The 18,640-nt window shown below is 50.4% G+C and overlaps 6 protein-coding genes across 6 annotated transcripts; 2 read left to right on the top strand and 4 right to left on the bottom strand.

Annotated features, from left to right (window-relative positions):
• Positions 1 to 396: 396 nt before the first annotated feature.
• CABS01_01981 (uncharacterized protein) lies at positions 397 to 1,141 on the top strand (the record flags this gene model as incomplete). The annotated part of the gene is made up of 2 exons (XM_060535360.1): positions 397 to 712; positions 771 to 1,141. The coding sequence occupies 2 exons, from the start codon at positions 397 to 399 to the stop codon at positions 1,139 to 1,141; spliced, it is 687 nt and encodes a 228-aa protein (XP_060395665.1).
• Positions 1,142 to 1,715: 574 nt separating this feature from the next.
• Positions 1,716 to 2,690, bottom strand: CABS01_01980 (enoyl-CoA hydratase/isomerase; the record flags this gene model as incomplete). Its single annotated transcript, XM_060535359.1, has 1 exon — positions 1,716 to 2,690. One exon carries the CDS (start codon positions 2,688 to 2,690, stop codon positions 1,716 to 1,718), a length of 975 nt encoding a protein of 324 aa, XP_060395664.1.
• A 500-nt stretch (positions 2,691 to 3,190) lies between these two features.
• CABS01_01979 (uncharacterized protein) lies at positions 3,191 to 3,880 on the bottom strand (the record flags this gene model as incomplete). Its single annotated transcript, XM_060535358.1, has 1 exon — positions 3,191 to 3,880. The coding sequence occupies one exon, from the start codon at positions 3,878 to 3,880 to the stop codon at positions 3,191 to 3,193; it is 690 nt and encodes a 229-aa protein (XP_060395663.1).
• An 851-nt stretch (positions 3,881 to 4,731) lies between these two features.
• On the bottom strand, positions 4,732 to 5,469 carry CABS01_01978 (uncharacterized protein; the record flags this gene model as incomplete). The annotated part of the gene is made up of 1 exon (XM_060535357.1): positions 4,732 to 5,469. One exon carries the CDS (start codon positions 5,467 to 5,469, stop codon positions 4,732 to 4,734), a length of 738 nt encoding a protein of 245 aa, XP_060395662.1.
• An 845-nt stretch (positions 5,470 to 6,314) lies between these two features.
• CABS01_01977 (uncharacterized protein) lies at positions 6,315 to 8,428 on the bottom strand (the record flags this gene model as incomplete). Its single annotated transcript, XM_060535356.1, has 10 exons — positions 6,315 to 6,502; positions 6,590 to 6,660; positions 6,726 to 6,876; positions 6,938 to 7,071; positions 7,129 to 7,165; positions 7,219 to 7,291; positions 7,349 to 7,378; positions 7,502 to 7,647; positions 7,708 to 8,051; positions 8,328 to 8,428. 10 exons carry the CDS (start codon positions 8,426 to 8,428, stop codon positions 6,315 to 6,317), a joined length of 1,275 nt encoding a protein of 424 aa, XP_060395661.1.
• An 8,284-nt stretch (positions 8,429 to 16,712) lies between these two features.
• CABS01_01976 (uncharacterized protein) lies at positions 16,713 to 18,285 on the top strand (the record flags this gene model as incomplete). Its single annotated transcript, XM_060535355.1, has 2 exons — positions 16,713 to 17,351; positions 17,404 to 18,285. 2 exons carry the CDS (start codon positions 16,713 to 16,715, stop codon positions 18,283 to 18,285), a joined length of 1,521 nt encoding a protein of 506 aa, XP_060395660.1.
• Positions 18,286 to 18,640: the final 355 nt, after the last annotated feature.

Genomic DNA, 18,640 nt, shown 5'->3' with positions numbered 1-18,640 from the left:
AAAAGAAGAAAAAAACAGTCTCCAACTTCTGCGATCCTTCAAATAACCGGAAAGGGAGACCCTGCCTTGCACATGGCAACGGTGCACTTAGTGCGAGTCACAGGTATGCAGCGGCCTACATTTATCCTCATGAGTTCGAACAAAAAAGGACTTTGGTTGAGTATCGTTGAAAAGATTCTCCGTGACGTGAGCCACCAATCCACAGCCCCAGCGTGGTTGATAAGCTAAGCAGGTCATACCAGGCCCAAGAAAACAGGCCACATACAAATATTGCATACTCAGGTTCCCCTCACCGACTTGTTCAGTCCCGCATTTAATAGGTGGCTTATTGCATGAGAACAATTGAGCTCACTCTCTCCTTTCGACCCTTGATCGCTCTGGCACATACTCTATGCAATGACCTCCATAACCGTTCTCCGAGATGTCTCACCTACCCAACTAGACGAGCTGATCGAACTTGCGTGCCGCATTTGGGTTGATGATCCAGCTTTCTCGATGCTATTCACCAAGCATCACGACAACAGGATTGAGAACGTTCGTGTGATATGGCGACTCATTCTCAGATATGAGATGGCAAAGGCTGGTACCATGATAACCGTCGCTAGGGACGTGTCCGAAGCCGGAGGGGGACAGTATGTTGGCCTCGGCATTTGGCAACGACATGGCACGTCCGCAAAAGCAAAGTCGTGGCAGGTTAACAGCCTGCGCAAACGTTAGCCTCAACTCAGTTAGACCGCAGAAATGTCTACTCCGCTAACTCTTGCCTCTAGGTCTCATGATGCTGCAAGTTGCTTTGGAATACTGGTATCGGCTCTTGGTCGGGTCTTTGCCGGCCAGCAAGGTCAAGGAGTTGATGTCTCAGCTGAACAAAGCCCAGAACATGTATCCAGCTGAACGATGGCGTCTATGTTGGCTTGGCGTATGTCCTGACGCTCGAGGTCGCGGTGTTGGGAGGGGACTGATTCAATGGGGGCTTGACCGTAGCGATGAAGAAGCTGTGCCCACGGTTCTAGAAGCTAGTAACGCGGGTGCTATTTTGTACAGAAAATACGGCTTCAGGGAGATTGGGAGGCAGAGTTTTGATGACGGCAAGCATACACAGCCTATTATGCTTAGGGATGTAGTCGGGTCAACTCCGTAGGTGTGGGCAGTGCCTCTATGCTATGTGTTTCCAAGTTAAAATTTAGAATCATCTCATCTAAACAGTGTCTACGGGGGAAATCGACTCAAAGGATATAAAGGAATGAGGGAACACGAAGGATTAGGTATGTCCTGGTTCTCGAGTAGTGGAGTTGTGGGATGGAGATGCTCAAAATTGTGAAGTTGATCGAACTTAGTTGCATTTCGAGCTGAAAATCAACAACTCCACAGGAACTCGACCTCACCATCAGTCCAAATCGTGGATACCGGCCGGCTGGCGCAATGGTAGCGCATCAGACTTCTATCTTCTCATTTATGAGATATAGTCATCTGGGGGTTGTGGGTTCGAGCCCCACGTTGGTCATCCTTTTGCACTTGGAAGCGAGTAGTCAGGGTTTTTTGTTGCTTGTCATGTAAAAACATCGAGATCTTCGAACAGAATTTTTCATTTAGTGGGTTCCGGCGGCTCCGGGCGGGGGCACCCCGTGAATTGAACCGGGGCGGAGCCGTCTCTGCAGGCTGTGGCTCGACATTAGTATCCCATCCGGTCCCGGCCAACGTAGTCGCCCAGGTCTTCAAGTCTGCCATTGCGGCTTGCTTTTCTCAATAAAGGATGCGATTCCTTCTTGGGCATCAGCACTTCCCGCATGAAGCGCCATGACTCGTCCGGCCCAACTCGCCGCATCCTCATAACCATCACCTCCTCTTCCGTCAACATCGTCACCTTTGATACCGAGCTGTGTCCAAAAGGCCCATTTACCGAGGGCCATCGGCTGACCCCCTGACCCCGCAAGTCTCTCCACCACCTCCGCAACGCGCCCTTCGAAGGCGGCAGCCGCCGTGTCCGTGGACTCTGCATGCTCGGGCGTCGGCACCACATCGACAGCACCTCGCATGTCGTCAGCGGCGACCGCTTCGGCTGTGAGAAGAAGTCGGTAAGCTTGGCCTGGTGGTAGGCGCCGGGATACGGCCGTCACGGGGCTCGTGCACGGTATTCCTATGCTCGCGCCGGGCAGCTGGAACTTGGTGGTAGACAGGGCGATTGGGTAATCGGTCGACAACGCGAGCTGGAGTCCGGCAGCCGTCGCGAGGCCATGGATGGGACAGATGACGGGTGCCGGGCTCTGGCGAATGAGAGACATGACTTCGGCGCAGAGAGTAAACGTGCGCTTCACCTCCACACGCGAGAGCGAGGCCAGTTGTTTGAGGTCATGACCCGACGAAAAGACTGGCCCCGGACTGCTTCGGAGGACGAGGACGTTCGGGAGCCCGGCTCGCTCTCGGTTCCATTCTGCGGCATCGACGAGCCAGCTGTATCCTGACGAGCTCCTGTCGCCCGAGTCAGACGATGAGCCTGCCTTCTCGAGCTCTCGCAAGATTGGGGGTCTAAAGGGAGGGAGCGTCAAAACTCTGCCGGATGATGGTGACGTGAGGTGCGCGAGTAGCTGCGTGCGGAGATCTTCTAGTATCTCCAGACTCAGGGCATTGCGCCTTGCTGGGTTTCGAAGATGGATGTATGCGGCTTTCGCTGGAAGCTTTGGGAGCTGCATCGGAAATTCTAACCTCCTAAATCAGCACCGGGCGGTAGGTTAATAGGAGAGTTGATAGATGCAAGGCAATTGCCGATGTGACAATCAGCATTCCTCTCATACAGGTCAGGGTCTAGCCAATCCAGGTGGATGGAACGCGGGCGAGTAGAAATTCGCTTACCCCGCCAAGTTTAGACTCTCGCTCCCTCCACAGGCGAGTGGCATTTCACTCCTTGTCTCACCCGCCTCAAGAACAGCACATGTTTTTACGAGCAGTTTTTCTAGTTGCCGCCTTCTCCACTGCAACTGGAAACAACTTAATTGTAAGCGTATGTTCCGTATCCATAGATCGACCGCCGGCCCTTTCACGGCCAGAAATGTCCAGTTGAACTGGTTGCTTGGCAAGATCGCCTGTGCTCCGGCAGGGCCGAGTCTTGACTTTTCTGCCTCCCAGTTCACGTGTTAATGGCCCGAATATCTGGTGCAGAGGAGAAATCCCAACCAATAATGCGATTCATTAATTAATTATAGTCTACTTCGACTTCTTGTGACTTTTGGCGTATCTCCAATGTCAACTTCTCCGGAACCATGTGCCGTATCATGTGGTATACCACAGTTCCATTCCTCCTCGGGTCTGGAAATTCATGTCGAAGATCCAGTTCGGGTGATTCAAAAGGGTCTTCGTAAAACACCCCACCAAGCTTCTGAATGACCCTGCACCGCTCTTCCATGTTTCTCGCGTTCTTTATCCGACCAACTCCCATGCTGCGACCGTCTTCCTCAAAGACCCGGAGAACCCAAGCGCCGCCCGTGGATGGGTACCCGGCAATGACATGATCGCTTCGTCGAGACGTTATTGGGTAGTCGCCAAGTTTGGAATAATCTTCTAGTTCGCGGGGGTATTCGCTATCAAACCACACCGCACCGAGCATGCGCATCCTCAAACAGTGCGCATCTTCCTCCGCCTGGTCTTCTGATCTTAATGTGGGTTCGAAACGGTCGAGCTGAAGGAATTCGAGGTCTACGCCAACGCAGTCGTCTAGGAAGAAAATCCCACCGTGGCTTGGCCATCCACGCACCGCCGTGCCGGATCTTATCCCGAACGAGGTTCTGTACTTTTGTTCCGGGGTTATCGCGTCCTTGTAGCCGCGGCAATAGGAGCAGCGAGAATCGTCATCGTCGTAGCCGTCTGAAGATGGTATGATCGTCATGATTCGATAATACTCGACAGCCCAGGCTACTAGTCTGATAGTAACATAGGAGTAAGATGCAATTGATATGGAGTATAATACTTGCGACGGTTTGAGCAATATTTGTAGAGGGGCAGTGAAAACATTCATGGTCATTTTTCGCGAATGGCACTCCGGAGGCCGCAGGTTATCTCGGGGAATTGAAACTTTATTCCGCGAGGCCGAGTCGGTCACTTGCCTGGTTTTCTAGTAAACCGCCGACTGATGCCTATTTCGCCGAGAAATGCAGCCAACTCCCGCTTTGTTGGCTGCCTGGATAGGAGATTACTTGCTTATGCCTGCAGCCTGGCCCAGAAGCATGGCATGGTCTGTTGGTTGCTGCCTTAGTCATTCAAACTCCCCGACAACAATGACAGGAAGTGTGTCGCAGTAGATGGTTTGATAAAAATAGAGCTTGGTCTTTCTATTGCCCAGAGCTTTCTATCGATATTACCACAGTGTCCTTTAAACTTTATACACGTGTTGCACAAATGCGGTAGGCAAAGCCCTTGGAATTTGAAATGCTACGATACCTACCCTTTCCCCGGACGGGTGCTTCATCATTGTGTTGTCAACAGTCTGGGAGTCTACCTGGCCAGTGGCAGCTACTTAATCAGCGGCGGGGGAAAGATCTCACCCGGTCATGGTGACACGATCGGGGGATATCTGCTTGACAAGCCGCCATGTGTCTCAACCACAGAACTTAATTTCTCAAAACAGGCAAATGGATAGGCCAAACTCAAACAACGCAGATTCACGAACCTCCTACTCCGTTCAGCACATACTGCCATACCGCATGATACAGCATGTGCTATTCACCCTGACCTATAGATCTAGTGTACGCCCAGTATCCTAACAACGAGCTCTGGAACCTCATCGGCCTCTTTGTAGAATCTCCCGCCGCAATTTTCGATCATCTGGCACCGTTCCTCCATGTGCCTCGCATTGTGAATTCTCGCAGCTCCAGCGTTAGCAGCCTCTGCCCTGGTGGTCTTCAGCAGCCAGAGACCACCCGCTGCTGGATAGCCAGCAATGACAACAGCATCTTCCCACGTGGAATTCCCAAAAGACTGGTTGACCAGATAATGCGTCAGGCTCTTCCACCAGTTTGGCCCAAGCTTCATCATCCTTGCGCAGTGCGCATCCTCCTCTTCCGGATCTCCTGACCTGAATGAGTGCTCGAAGCGGCGCAAGCCCAAGAAGTCGAGTTCCACACCGTCGCACTTTAGCGTATAACATCCCCCGGTGCTCGGGTATCCATAGACTGTGGTCCAGTGACCCACGCCGAAGGCTGTACGGCGATTGAGGAGTAGGCGTCCTGCGTCGTTGAAAGCGGCGACGAGGCGTTCTTCGCGTTTTAGTGCTTTACGAACTTGGTGCTCTGCTCGTCTTTCCACGCATCGACAACGTCTTTGGCCATGTCCGGCTTCCAATGCTGACGACAGTGCTTCGGACGGCATGGTCACTGCCGGCCGGCTAGGCGGTTCGGCTCGGGAAGACATGTGCGCTGAGAGTAAAACCATGGCAGTGTAGAATACAATGGCAGCGGTGGCGTATAGGGTGTGAGACATTGTTTTGGGCATAACTCGGTCGCTCGTCGGGCAGAATACACGGCCTCCCCTCTAGGTATCAAGACCGAGGTGTTCTTGGCGGCGGGGAAGCAAGCCTGAGGGCATTGACAGTGTGCTACTTGCACTCAGCCCAGGGTTGCCGGCGGCATGCTTAAAGTAAATTTAATATAGTGCATCAGATATACAGCATGAAAGTGCGAAATCAGCAACCTAGTCTTGACGATGATACCGCGTTCTATATGGCTGCCTTCAAAGCGTCGGAGACTCCCGAGTCAATGCAATCATGGTGGCCTAATTGACGACGTTGGATTTGTCCTCTCATACTTGGCAGTTCAGGCACCCAAAGTAACTGAATATCCGCTTGAACACTACAAAAAAACGATGTAAATTACTCGATGTCGTCAATGGAACGACACGTAAGCTGTTGCTGCCTAGTTGCCAATCTTGAGACCGACATGAGCTATTGCAGCCTACCTGGTACCAAGAGGAGTGTCGCTTTTGTGCAATGGTTAATGCAGACTATTGTGAAACATAGGCAGAGGTATCGGTTTTATTTGATGATATGTGTTTCGTAAGTAAACTTTCTTGCACCCTGATTGACGCAATAAGTTGAACCCGTGTATACGATGAAAGCTGAGTTACAGCAGTGAACGACGAACAAATACTTCATGCAATGCTTTTCCAACCAGTGCCACCCAGATTTGAGAAAACAATACGCTTATCCATGAGGGGGAATCATATGTTCGATACAAGGCCGTTTTCATAAAGAGGTCCGGTGGCTACATGTAGGTGCGTTCTCCTCAGGAACGTTGCCCAGCCATTCCATGACCAGAACAAGAATGCAACTATGGCTCGTGGTCGTCGTACGACTTTCGTCGTTGATCAAATATTTCAGTGAAGGTCACAACTTCTTTTTCGCCCAGCTCTCTTGATGATGGCGGCGGGGCTGGGGTAGGAGCAACTTCGACATTGGATATTGGAGTAGCTTTGCCGCTAGAGTTGATCCAATGAATGACAAATGCGGTGAAGAGAACTACCCAAATTTTAGAGTCTGATCAAAGTTGCAGAACGGCTCTAGCGAGGAGGGAAGACGAAGCGGGAAGGTACGGAGTAAACTTACTGTCCGTATTGCAACAGGTGAGACAAAGCCAAACTATCTCGCCTTCCAGAGCGACCAACACTGATAGGTTGCTAGAAGAGATCGATGTTAGCCCAATCAAGAATTTCATGCTTTCACATCATTTATCGCTTCTTACGCAATGCTAATGGCCAATGTGCCGATAACACCGGCAAACGTTCGTAATGCGAGTCTCCGTAGCCTTACGTTGGGCGGAACTCGAGAGAAATGAAGGGTATTCTCATGCATCGTCCATGGCTTCATCATCGATATTTGAATCGAGTGTAATCCTAATGACCCGGTGTCAGAGCTTGTCCAGATTCAGAGAGACTGAGGAGCCACATGACTTACTCAGTAGTGGAAACAAGAACAGAGACGTCAGATACACGTTGACAACAGCGTCAAAGAAAATGACGGGCAACAGGATGGTGCGTTCCAGTCCGATACTGCAGACATCATTTTCCTTGTCGTACCGAGACCCTCGACTAGCAGAGCAACAGGTGTTAGTGTATGTTTCGGGGACAGAGCATGAGAATACTTACGAGACAAAGTTGAACGTTGCTATAATGCCGTATACAGCTAATGGCAATCGGTCAGGGATGTTGGCGACTGGGCTCGGAACATGGACATACCCAGCATGACAAACGCATTGAATACATACAATTTGGACTTGAGACGAGACTTGGTAGTGCCTCGGATAACATGCTGGTCAAGGCGTTAGCCGTGATTGAGATCGGGGGGTTATTTGGGGTAGAGTTTTACCGCTTTATCAACCATGAAAAGGTAGACGAGCTGATTGAAGAGTCAGATTGGCCAAGATTCAACGATTGGGATTGAAGCCTGGATGACCAGTAAACGTACGGCCTGTGACGGATTTAGCAATGATACCAACGACGGACTTGGTTTACAACTTACTTTAATTACGACGTAGGCAGTCAGACACAGTATGCCCGCAGCTGAACATGGTATGAAATCCATGCGAAGCTCAGCCAGAAATAAAAGCTGGAAGACCCATGATCCGAAGACGAAAAGGCACGAGAAGAGGTAGGTGAATAACACAACTGCGACATGTTCTTTTAGCCCAAAAGGTTCCAGACTCTTTTCGAAATGTCACCCCTTACGCCATCTTGTCCATGGCAACGGACGCCAGTCTTTAATCGCGGACCACTGGTGACCTTGAAAGCCATTAGATCTTGTCGATAACCTAGCAGCAACGATTCCCTCACGAAGTAGGTATGCCAGGAGGCAAGACGATATAGGTGCGATAATGAGGCTGATGATCTGCTCGGGGCGGATCTCGTGTTTCGGGCTGCTCGACGTCTCGATGACTGTGGAGTCGATGTCGTCCATCTCGAAGAGGGGATTCGCCAAAGGAGTGTCACGGTGGAGGAGGACCTCTGACCTCTTGTCGATGCCGGTGTCCTTCAATATCAACGCTGGGTGACATGTGCTGAATGATGAGATCCTGAGATCAATGGGCCATGGAACGTATCAGCTGGCGTGCCTTGGTATAAGTAGATTTCGGATTGACGAAGGTCAGATGCGGCCGAGTGCACATGTAGGGAGGCTTAAGGTTTGAGGCGTTGCTAATAGGCTCCTGTGCAGTAGGGTTGGACTGCCATTCGTGGATTAGGTTCTGAAGGAAGCCTTACGACGGTGTTATGACTCGCTTTTGGGTTTGGGCTACTTCAGTCGAATATTCAGTCTGGCCTGTCGATGGTATTTTTTCAGATGAGCTTACCGCTTTGCTGGCACCGTCATCCTCGTAACTTTCCCAAGAAAGTGGCCATCAGACTGGAGGAGCTCACAGTAGAGATCTTGTGGCAGCCAAAGCCAAGACATTCGGGTATGAGCTCTTCTACAGTGCTGCCATAGCGCAAACCGGCGCGCATGGTGTCCGGCATCTACCTTAACCGCGAATAATGAGTATCCGCAGCGGTCGAAGTCCAGAGTGTTTCCTCACATCCGGACATTGCTGGAGGCCGTCGCTTGAATTATTCGCCGCAGCCAGCAAATGCAGCATACTTGAGACGATCGTCACTCCAAGGGGCTAAACTTCGCAGGGTACGGTAGCAAGCTGCAGAAGGACCGCCTAAAGCCTTTGGAGAAACTAGTAATAACGAACATCTCCTAATGTTTCGTCTTGTATCCTCACCAGAAAGATTCTCGCGAGGAATTCAGCGATGCCTGCCGAGCAGAGTGCGTGGCACCCCCATCCCACACTTGTATGGTTTCCATCTCCCCTAGCAGCCCGTTTCTGTACACCGGGGGAAACTTTAAGCCCCAAACGGGATCATTCAAAGAGACAGTAACGGGCCTAAGCTCTGCAGTGGAGAAGTTGCGAGCCAATCGAGTGTTTGGACTGCTTGTGAGGAGTGAGTGTCATAGCTCCTATTAGCGGCGATTGATACATCAACCCGATGTAGTTCTGGATCTAAATCCATGGCATGCGGCCCGTACGTGAGTTTCTCGGTCCCTCATCTGTGGAGGCGTCAACATCCCACATAAGCCTTGGAATAATCGTATTCCAGTCCCTTTGTGTGCAACAGTAGTATCTCGTGGGAGATACTAGGAATGTCCCTGATTCCCCTGCGTGGTGACATGCGCTACGCTAACCGTAAGCTCCGGTTGCTCCGCTCAGTATTCCCTACCAAATAATCTAGCCTTCATTTGCGGTCTACGGAGCGGTCCTCTGGGACAAATTCGAGCCCTTATTCATTGCCAAAGACGCAACAGTCTGAAAACGCGTGTCTGTTGTTCTGCATTCAAATACTTCGTTTTGATAGCATAAGTGCGTAAGTAGGCGTCAGTCCCTCGACGGGTCAGCCGGCACTGTGCCGCCGGGGTTCTGGCCGCATGGCTTTTTGTGGCTGGTTTGGCTTCAACGGTTCTGCTGACCGGGCAGACAATATCGTGATGCACGAGGTGCTACTGCGCGTCCTGCCCGTTGTTATGCGTCGTCGGCACGTTTTCAGGTGCAGGCAGAGATGTAACACACTAGGTAAGAATACGAAGAATGGCAGGTTTCCTCGCGAGGGCTCCCTCACCCGTATGCATCGTACCACTCGACACCGAAAGGTTCAACTTCTAGAACGTAGAAGATTTGCTACCATGAGAGACGGGGAACCGCTGCACGTTTTCGTTTTTCATCGAGTTTTGACATCCCAGAAATTTGGTACACCACAAGCAGAGTCTCAGTACAAAGCTCAAGACGAAGCTTTCCATGATGGAAGCGCCGACAAGACTGGGCAATCAATGAAACGGTCTAAAAACCGGCACACGGCCTCCGGAGCGTGGTCCAGCAACGCATCAAGTTGTAGAGCATTTTCTTCAGGTGGCAGCTGCACCAAACTCAGCCTCGGCCTGAGTCCTGGGTTCTCCCGACTTTCTCGAACTCTAGTTCGGATTCTCCCGACGGGTCGGAGTCACTTACCCTTGCCGTGGGAGGGGCACTGGGGGATCGGAGGAGAGGGGAGCGCAGAGGTGGACACAAAGAACTGCTGTCTTGGCGTCCGGGGCACCCCCACATCGGCACCCAACCTTGGTGAGTCGGGCTCCTGGGCAGTTGATTCGGTTTCGCACCTGGTACTGAGCGCCGCATGCTCTAGGATTTGGTCTGTTTAGGCTCTTGCGGACCTTTCCTAGGGCTGAGGATCACTTCAGGCCGGCAGCAGGCCAGTCCGTGGTCAGAACCAGACTCTCCACAGACCCTTTGGACACTTTACTTACCCTTTTGAGAATACGTATGCGGTAGCTCATTGGTGGGAGTAAATTGCCGTACCGATTCTGTTTTGTATAGTAGTGATAGAATTAGAGTCGACTTGGTGTCTGGAACGTGCTCTTTTCACTGATAATGTGTGGGCAAGCTTATCAGCGGGTTATTGTTATCAACGGACAACAAACTATCTCCGACCAGCCGCTGTGCGATGATGATCCAATTCGTATCTGCCTTCACCTACTCAAGTAAAAGTTGACGGCAGTTGTTTGACAGGAGATACTGCGGTTCCTTGATCGTGATGATCCCCTCTCCCCCGTGACGAGGGCAGGTTATCGACCATCCTCAATTCTATGCCTTACGCTCTCGCAAGAGTCTAGACTTCGCCTGACTCGCTTTGATGTGACAGCGAGACTTGCACTCGAGTACGAATACTTTACCATTTTAGGATGTGCTCAATCCCGCTATCCCGGCAGGCTTCTGGGCCGATGTTTGAGCCGAGCCGGCGTTGTTGAGGAGCGCGGTGCAAATGCGAGCTAGTATACGGAAAGGTCATATGTTTTTGGCGACTAATGAGCTTTCTCCTTTCATGTCTCCTACGTGGTATACGAAGAAGTACGCCCGTCGCTTACCCTGGTTCATTCTTCTGAAATAGACAAGTACAGCCTTTCTTTCCCTGATATGAACACCTGGGGTTTCTGCCTTTCTCGATGACGTGGGACTCAAGTGACTCGTAGATACGGGATCTTGATATTGCGGTACTTGCAAATAGATGCGCAGGGTCTGAAGTAGTGATGGCAGGCCGTACGATTTTACACCGGGATGGTGGCACACGAAAGTGATTCATATTCTAGAACCCCCAGAACTCCATGCACAATACATTCTCTAAACTACATTGGACCTCACTATCACTGGTGAGCCTCGCTGCTTTCTCGCAGGTAGACCGGCCCTGCCCCCGATCTCGATAATGACGTTGGTGGATACATATTGTTTGTAGTTTTAGCGGCACCTTTGTTTTGAAGAAACCATCTAGGCGCGTCGAAATTGTCACAGGACATGCGGCAAAGTGCGGTCGGCGCTTGGTGAGGTGCAGAAGCGTCAATGCCACAGACCGCAATCTACTACTTAGTATGCGCTAGGGACGTGTAAGTTTGTACCTCTAATCTGATGATGTCTGAGAGCTGTCAAAGTTTCATAGACGTGCAGTCGGGGCAGTGAAAGTCGGCGTGTCGTCCAAGCGGCAGTGCCGAGAAGTTAGGCCGACGGTCTGCTTGCCAGTGATCGATGGTTGAAAAGAACGGGCTCAAAGTGGTTCACGATGCGCAAGGATGGAATCTTCGGCCTGAAAACGCATGATGCTCGAGTCATCCCGATTGACCATTCTATGGACTGATTAATTCAAGGCACTTGCGACGTTCTGTTGTAAATTCTTTGCATTTGGCCGGCCCAGAACCCGGTCATGACTTCCAAATCTGTAGTATGTATGTCAACTCTACTTAATTACCAGTCAATAGTATGGTTTATTTACAGAAAGCTCAACAGCCAAGCCCGGTGGAACGCCATTCATGATCAGGATTCCCAAGGCTCCAACCAAGCCGAATTAGCATTAAAGTGCAGGCATTTATACCGAAGTTTCCTATTGTGGGTAAACGTTCGCTAGGGACCACTGGCAAGCAGGATTACTGGAACTATCGATGAAGTTCGAACTTAATGGGGAGTTGGCTCCTTGCGCTAGTATCTCCGGTGTGCGAAGTCAAGAAGTAGGTCACACGTATTCCTTTTGGGAACTTCTAGGGCTTCAGTGACCAAGACTCCGCTAGCTTTATAATCTTGAATTTCGAACCATTATGCCTTACTCCTAACTGAAACAAAGAGATTCGTTCGCTCACATAGCTAATCCTAGGTTTCAATAACTGCATGTGAGATCAGTTCTTACATTTCAAAGATGAGATTGCTGCATAACTTAGCATTAATTCAGGTCATTGTGAATTTTCTCACTGATTCTCTGTTTATTAACAACGGAGTATACACAGAATGATGGATAAAGACTCCAGGCTTAAAGTCACAGAAGAAAATGCCTACATTCTCAACATCGCATAATCATTTTGACCAGAGCTAGTGGGTCTTAAACTATGCCTCACATGCTCACGAGCAAACGTAAGGGCATAATTCTGGGTCAGGTAATAATACGGCTACGCATTCAGACATGCGACAATAGGCACGAAATACCACTCCTGCGTTACCTGTGAGGAGTCCCGCGCCTCAGCGATCCTAGATGGATAGAGAATAAGGCATATCGAGTTATTTGAAAGCGAATCCCGGGGCATGTTTGATCGATCAAACTAAATGCTTCTTGCGAACAGTATATCTTCAGAATAAAGCATTCTCATACTTACTTTAGTCATTTCTGAACGACAAAGAAAGAATCTTTCTGCTCAGTATCCGCTACTATGAAATACACCCCCTCACTAATAGAAGAGCGATATCCTTGCAAACTGTCACGATACCCTACTTTCCTCATGTACTTAGAACAACAAGTCTAGATTAATAGTATTCGAATAGAGATGGATTTTATTGCACAAGTAGTACTTTCTGGATATTCTCAGATCAAGAGGAGTAAGTCTATGACTCAACGCAACGGATGACAATCATGTGAATTGAACTCGCCGACATTCTTTATCATTCTGCTTGGCTCATATTGAATTACAAAATCACTACATGCTCGATATGTTCCAAATGACTACCTAGCGTGCATTTGTTATGCTTGTGTGTAGTCAAGGCCTCAGTGCGTTCGTCTATGCGACCTGGACACACCCATTTTCTCGCACGGGTGACAAATAGTTGCAGGGCACGCTTCTTGCCTTCCGGTGGGATCTCTACCTCACCTGCCTGGGCAGCCGAGATATGGTTCCAAACTCGCCTCAGATTGCCGAGGGTTGTATCACGGGATAGGATGAGGGATAGGCATGGCCAATTCGGTGGGTTTGGACTAGCTACGCGAAAGATACTAGATAAACTTCGAGAATGGCGTGTATCAGATTCACCGCAAAGCCTTTGCCACGGTCTATCGATACAATGTTCCATTGGTCCCAGGAGACGTATGAGCTATGGCAATACCAGGCTACCCACGAGAAGACTATGAGTAAGCTGTTAAAAGCCTGAATTCGCTTCTCACGGGCTGTGAAATGTATAATGTTTACTGTGTTTGTGGAAGCAGCATGGACTTCACAATAACCGATATATGAATATAACTTACCTATGAACGACATTTTGTGAGTCGCAACCCTTCCATTATTTCGTGGATACTCACATTTACGGCAGTGAAGGTTCATACGCTAGGCATCGAGTATTGGTACCGTTTCTGTTTTAACAAGTTTGTTCAACACACAAAACTCAAGGTGCACGTGTACTCGCAAGATTCGAGTCTTCGGGGTGGATACCGAGACGAAGGAATGATGCCTGGCAGGATTAAATTCACCCTCTGTCGTGAAGTCCTAAGCCACTCAGCTGTCTAGTCACTCTAGTCAGTCTTGAAGCGGCCGTTATGCCACTGTGATCGTCAAGTATCACCCGCCACGAATCATGCATTTTCAATTCAGATATTTGACTTCAGTCAAGCCACGTACGCCACGTACGTACATCTTCATAAACCGAGGCTGCCGATTGTTGAGCTAAAGCTCAGACCTGTACGTTGGACAGGACTGGAGAAACGCACAAGCTTGCAGGTGCCAGGTGGTAAGTGCTCAAATCGCTTGCGTGTTCTCACTCTGTTCCGAGTTGAAGCAGTAAGATTCTCCGAGACGTCTATGCGCGGCTCGATTCGATTTTTCATCCGATGAAATAGAATTCAGAGCCATGACGGGTATTCGCGATTTGATACAGGAATTGCTCGCGCATGTAGAGCGGCCAGGCAATGCGCAGACAAATTCCAGAGCTGGCCTGCGAAGTCACAATCCTGCAACCAATCTCTTGCGTCACCGCCATTATCCCGTAATAATTTTGCTGGAACAAATCTCTGCATCTGCACTCTACGAATTACAGCCAAGCCTCGCAAATTCTGCCCTGCTGCTGGGGGAGATTGTTTGAGGAAACCAATGCGATCCAGGTCAAGTGACCGGATATGTCCCCTGCAGTGCGGCTGGACGCTAAGGGTTTTGAAGCTAACGTAACTTGTCTTTAGCTTTATTGCGAGAGCCTAAGCTGTGACCCTTTGCCCTGCAAATTTCCTCTCCAGGGTGGCTTAGGTCAGGGTTCGAGGGTACCCAGTTTGAGCGTACCCAGTTCAAAATGATCACGAATCCCAGGTCCTAGCTGGTCTACTTCTTCATCACCGCGTGGCTACGGTGCTGGAACTCTTACTTATCCCCCCTGTTCCAGAGTTTCGGGTCGACAGAGTCATGAACGACTACAGGGCGGATGTTATATGCAAACATGATCCGACCCGAAGCCCACGATGCTTGCCTCCTCCCAGGATAGGGCCGGGGGCATGATTTCTTTCGGCCGTACAGGGCTGTCTTCAGCTGGCAAACAGCAAGCCGCCACTCCACTTGCTCAACTCGCGATGGCGGCAAGTCCGGCAATAATCCGTCGGACACGGAGTCGAGAACTGGCGATTTACGTACCCAAAACCCAATGAATTGTTACGTAGCAATTTGTGTCGTCTTCTTTCTGGGGCTCATTACGAAAGACGTCAATGGGCAAGTTCTTTATGTGATGTCGAATGAGTTGATGTGTCCCTCGGGCAGTAAGATTCTACAACGGTTCTCTTTTCTTTTTCCCTCGTGGTGAGATCGGTCGAATCTGACAGCTCGGAAGACAGCGAGATAACCGTTTCAGTGGCGCACGCCAACTGCCCTGCAAGGTGCTTGGTTGCATCATTCAGATGCCGAAGCTATCGTTGAGTATATCGGATTTGGTCCCTGGACACCACGTTGAAGGCCTGCAAATCAGATATCGAACGCATCTCTTGCCTCATTAGTTCCAACGGTCATCGACCGAGATTATCGCCTTTCTCGCGACTAGTCCACGAGAGAGAACATTTCGAAACAATCTAGACGACGGCTCGCTTGTGAGCCAAGAGCAGTTTGACGCCGCCATCGTGTTAGCGCTGTCGAGTCTCGTCAAAGAGCGCCGTTTTCAGCCTAGCGCCAGAACCCAGGACGTGGGCGGTGGGAACTTGAGCTGAAGAATCGTTATGGAGCTTCTATGGCGACGATGGAGTTCGCGGGGACAGGGCGACAAGCAGCATCGCAAATAACGTATGAGACAAAAGATGCAATGAGCAACTCCACAAACGAGATTCTAGCTTACAATAATCGTGCCACTGCAGAAGCCTAACTTGTCTACTCAACGCAGGGACACCCGAATGAAAGCTAGCATTTCGTGCAACCCATTTCGGTGATCATGCCGGTGGTTCCAAGAAGGATCCCACCCCTGATTATGTCGGAAAAGCACCAATCAACGGGCTTCATAGTATCCAGCTAAGGTTTGGTCTAGCGATTTAGCATGAGTTCGTCAAGTTCTAGCTCAGCCAGACCTCGTGGCAGCCCTTCCCTTCTCGCCCATTGAGCCCCTGTCTTGACTTTTTTTCTGACAGGCTCGTCCTTAGTGAAATGAAGTAGTCAAAGAGTCGAGGCTACTGCGGCCACTTGAGTGCAACAAGACACACATCTTTGCTGGATTCGTTGAACTTCCAAGGGAAGCGCGTTGTCTTTTACCTAGAGTTATTGGTGATTACGGCTCTTGGTACGATGCCGTGGAAAGTTTAGAGCAATTGGCTGTCGATCATAACATACCGCTAATTGTGAATCGCTCACAAATCTTCTTTCCCCAGATCCAGATGAATGGGCGCGCAAATCATCCCTTGAGCCCTTGCCTCAAATCTCCAGGTTGTCAATCTACGTTGAGAGAGGGACCCAGCATCCCGGTCATACTTCCATTTAGGGGAGGTGGAACTCCGGCTAACACTTGAATTCCTATCTTCCTCGATTTGTTCGCTCCTACGGAAGTAGTCTTTACCGACATGATCCCCATCACCTAGTCACTCGAATGCTGAATAACCGCCCCTCACAAAGTTGGGTCGTGTTGATTCCATTCAAGCTAAGGATTATGCCAGGGACAGGGCCTCCATGACTGACCTTGGCTCCGCCGTCTGGTCTGGCCCATCTCTAGAGACCAAGGCCATTTATGATCTGGCTTGCAGCCACTTCTACAACGTCTTTTGCACGAAACCGTCGACCTCTGCGTCAGCCGGCATACTCACCAACAAAGGATTGCCATCGGAGAGGGCGTTGCGCCAAAAGCTTGGATGACGGCTCGGTAAAGACAAGTCGTCTAACGGCGACCCGAACCACCCACCCCGTTCTATCCCGAAACGCCACCTGGCTGCTCCGTCGCCGTTGACCGCCCGCCATGGAACTGGACCCGAACAGTCAAACATTGACGCCACTTCCCGAAGTTCTGCAACGGGGCCTAACTGCCGTTTCTTTCTTCGGCTTCCTTTCGTTCATCACAACAACAGCACTCTTCTTAGTCTTGACCTATCGGCTGATAACATGGTATCTTGCACCGGGCCCGGACCGGCCACAGCGCATGGCTGATGAGCCGAATGCGGATGCCGTCCTGGCCGAAGAGATGGGTCTTCCGGAGACGATGTACCCTGGCAACAAGAAGCGCAAAGTCAAAAGGGACGCACCCAACCAGTTCCTGATGCTCATCTACAACCTGCTGCTGGCCGATATTCAGCAAGCTCTTGCTTTCTTGCTCAATGCGGCATGGCTCAACAAGGGTGGAATCATCGTAGAGAGCACGACATGCTGGGCGCAGGGCTGGTTCATCTCGACAGGCGATTTGGCTTCCAGCGCTTTTATCACCACGATTGCCATACACACCTATTTGTCGGTTGTCAGAGATTATAAGCTCCCGACTTGGGCATTTTGGTGCATGATCGGCTCTGTTTGGTTCTTCATCTACGCCTTGGCCATAGCCGGCGTCATCATCACCAACAATGGAGCCGACAACGGTGGCCTCTACGTCCGTGCCGCTGCATGGGTAAGTTTATGTCATTGTGTCTACATATCAGCTCGAGCTAACTTCATCATAGTGCTGGGTGAATGTCCGATATGAGGCGATGCGTCTTTATCTTCACTACCTGTGGATGTTCGTTTCCTTCTTCATCACTGCGATCCTCTACATACTCATCTTCAACCACATCCGACGCACCGACCCATCACTTCAACTACCCTCCTCTTCCAACAACACAACGTCTTCTGCCTCCCAGAGCAACCGTGGTCGTAAACTCAGCCACGCCCACACAATGTCCCAGTCTGGGCCACCAAAGAGCTCCCATGGCGAAGCTGCATCGGCGTCCAATCCAAGCAACGCCGGACATCACCCTGCTTTCCTCATCTATCCCATAATTTACATCCTGTGTACGGCACCTTTGGCGTTAGGTCGTGTCATCACAATGGCTGGAAAGTCTGTTTCCTTGGATTACTTCTGCCTCGCCGGTGCAATGATTGCATCCAACGGCTGGCTTGATGTTCTGCTATTTTCCACCACTCGTCATGTCATTATCTTCAATGCCTCCCCAGACTTCGAAGAGACAGGTATCGAGACCTTCGCCTTCATGCGAACACCGGCTAACCGGCGTTACGGCAACATGGTGTGGGTACAGGGCGCTGGAAGTGCACCTAACAACCTGTCTGCGGATGAGGGTACCGGTGGCTGGCTCTGGAAGCTATTCCGCCGGGGACGTGGTGCGGGTGACATGAAGCGAGATCGTCGTCGCAGTGGAGCACATCGGAGCATCAGCCAGGAGTCTCTAAGGAGACGGGCTGGGCAGATGGAAGGCATCCAGATGGAGACAGTAACAACGGTCGTTGTGGAGATGGAAGGTCACTCGGGAGTGAAGAAGGTCAATGGAAGGCCGCTTTCGATCGATACAATTGAGAAAGAGAGGGCACAGAGCGTGGGCAGCATGTGAAACACATTTTCGCTAGGCGCAAGAGCCAATTGTCAGCAGCCTGCTTGAAGGACCGTTGACGGATATCGGCCAATCTACTGATCAGGCCTACGGAGACATCGGGCTCTACATTGCAGTATCAGATCTCTTATGTTTAATGGGGAGGCAACTTCTCAATGTGCTCTGTTAATGATAGCGGGTTGGGCTTTGGGCGGTCATCTGTATTAGTTATACCCATAATGTCATATATAGACTTCATTCATCTATCACTGCTGAGTCATCATATCCCATATCTATTCGTACAAGATTTTGTCTCTCGAGGGCACTTTTCTTTTCGCATATATCTTCACTTCTGTATGATAGGCTTAGCGAATCT

Source organism: Colletotrichum abscissum (assembly GCF_030869225.1).
Source record: "Colletotrichum abscissum strain IMI 504890 chromosome Unknown Scaffold_4.1, whole genome shotgun sequence".
In the NCBI taxonomy this organism is placed as follows: Eukaryota; Fungi; Ascomycota; class Sordariomycetes; order Glomerellales; family Glomerellaceae; genus Colletotrichum; species Colletotrichum abscissum.
Note: the sequence above shows the minus strand (reverse complement) of the source record. Positions and strands in the feature narration are given on the sequence as shown.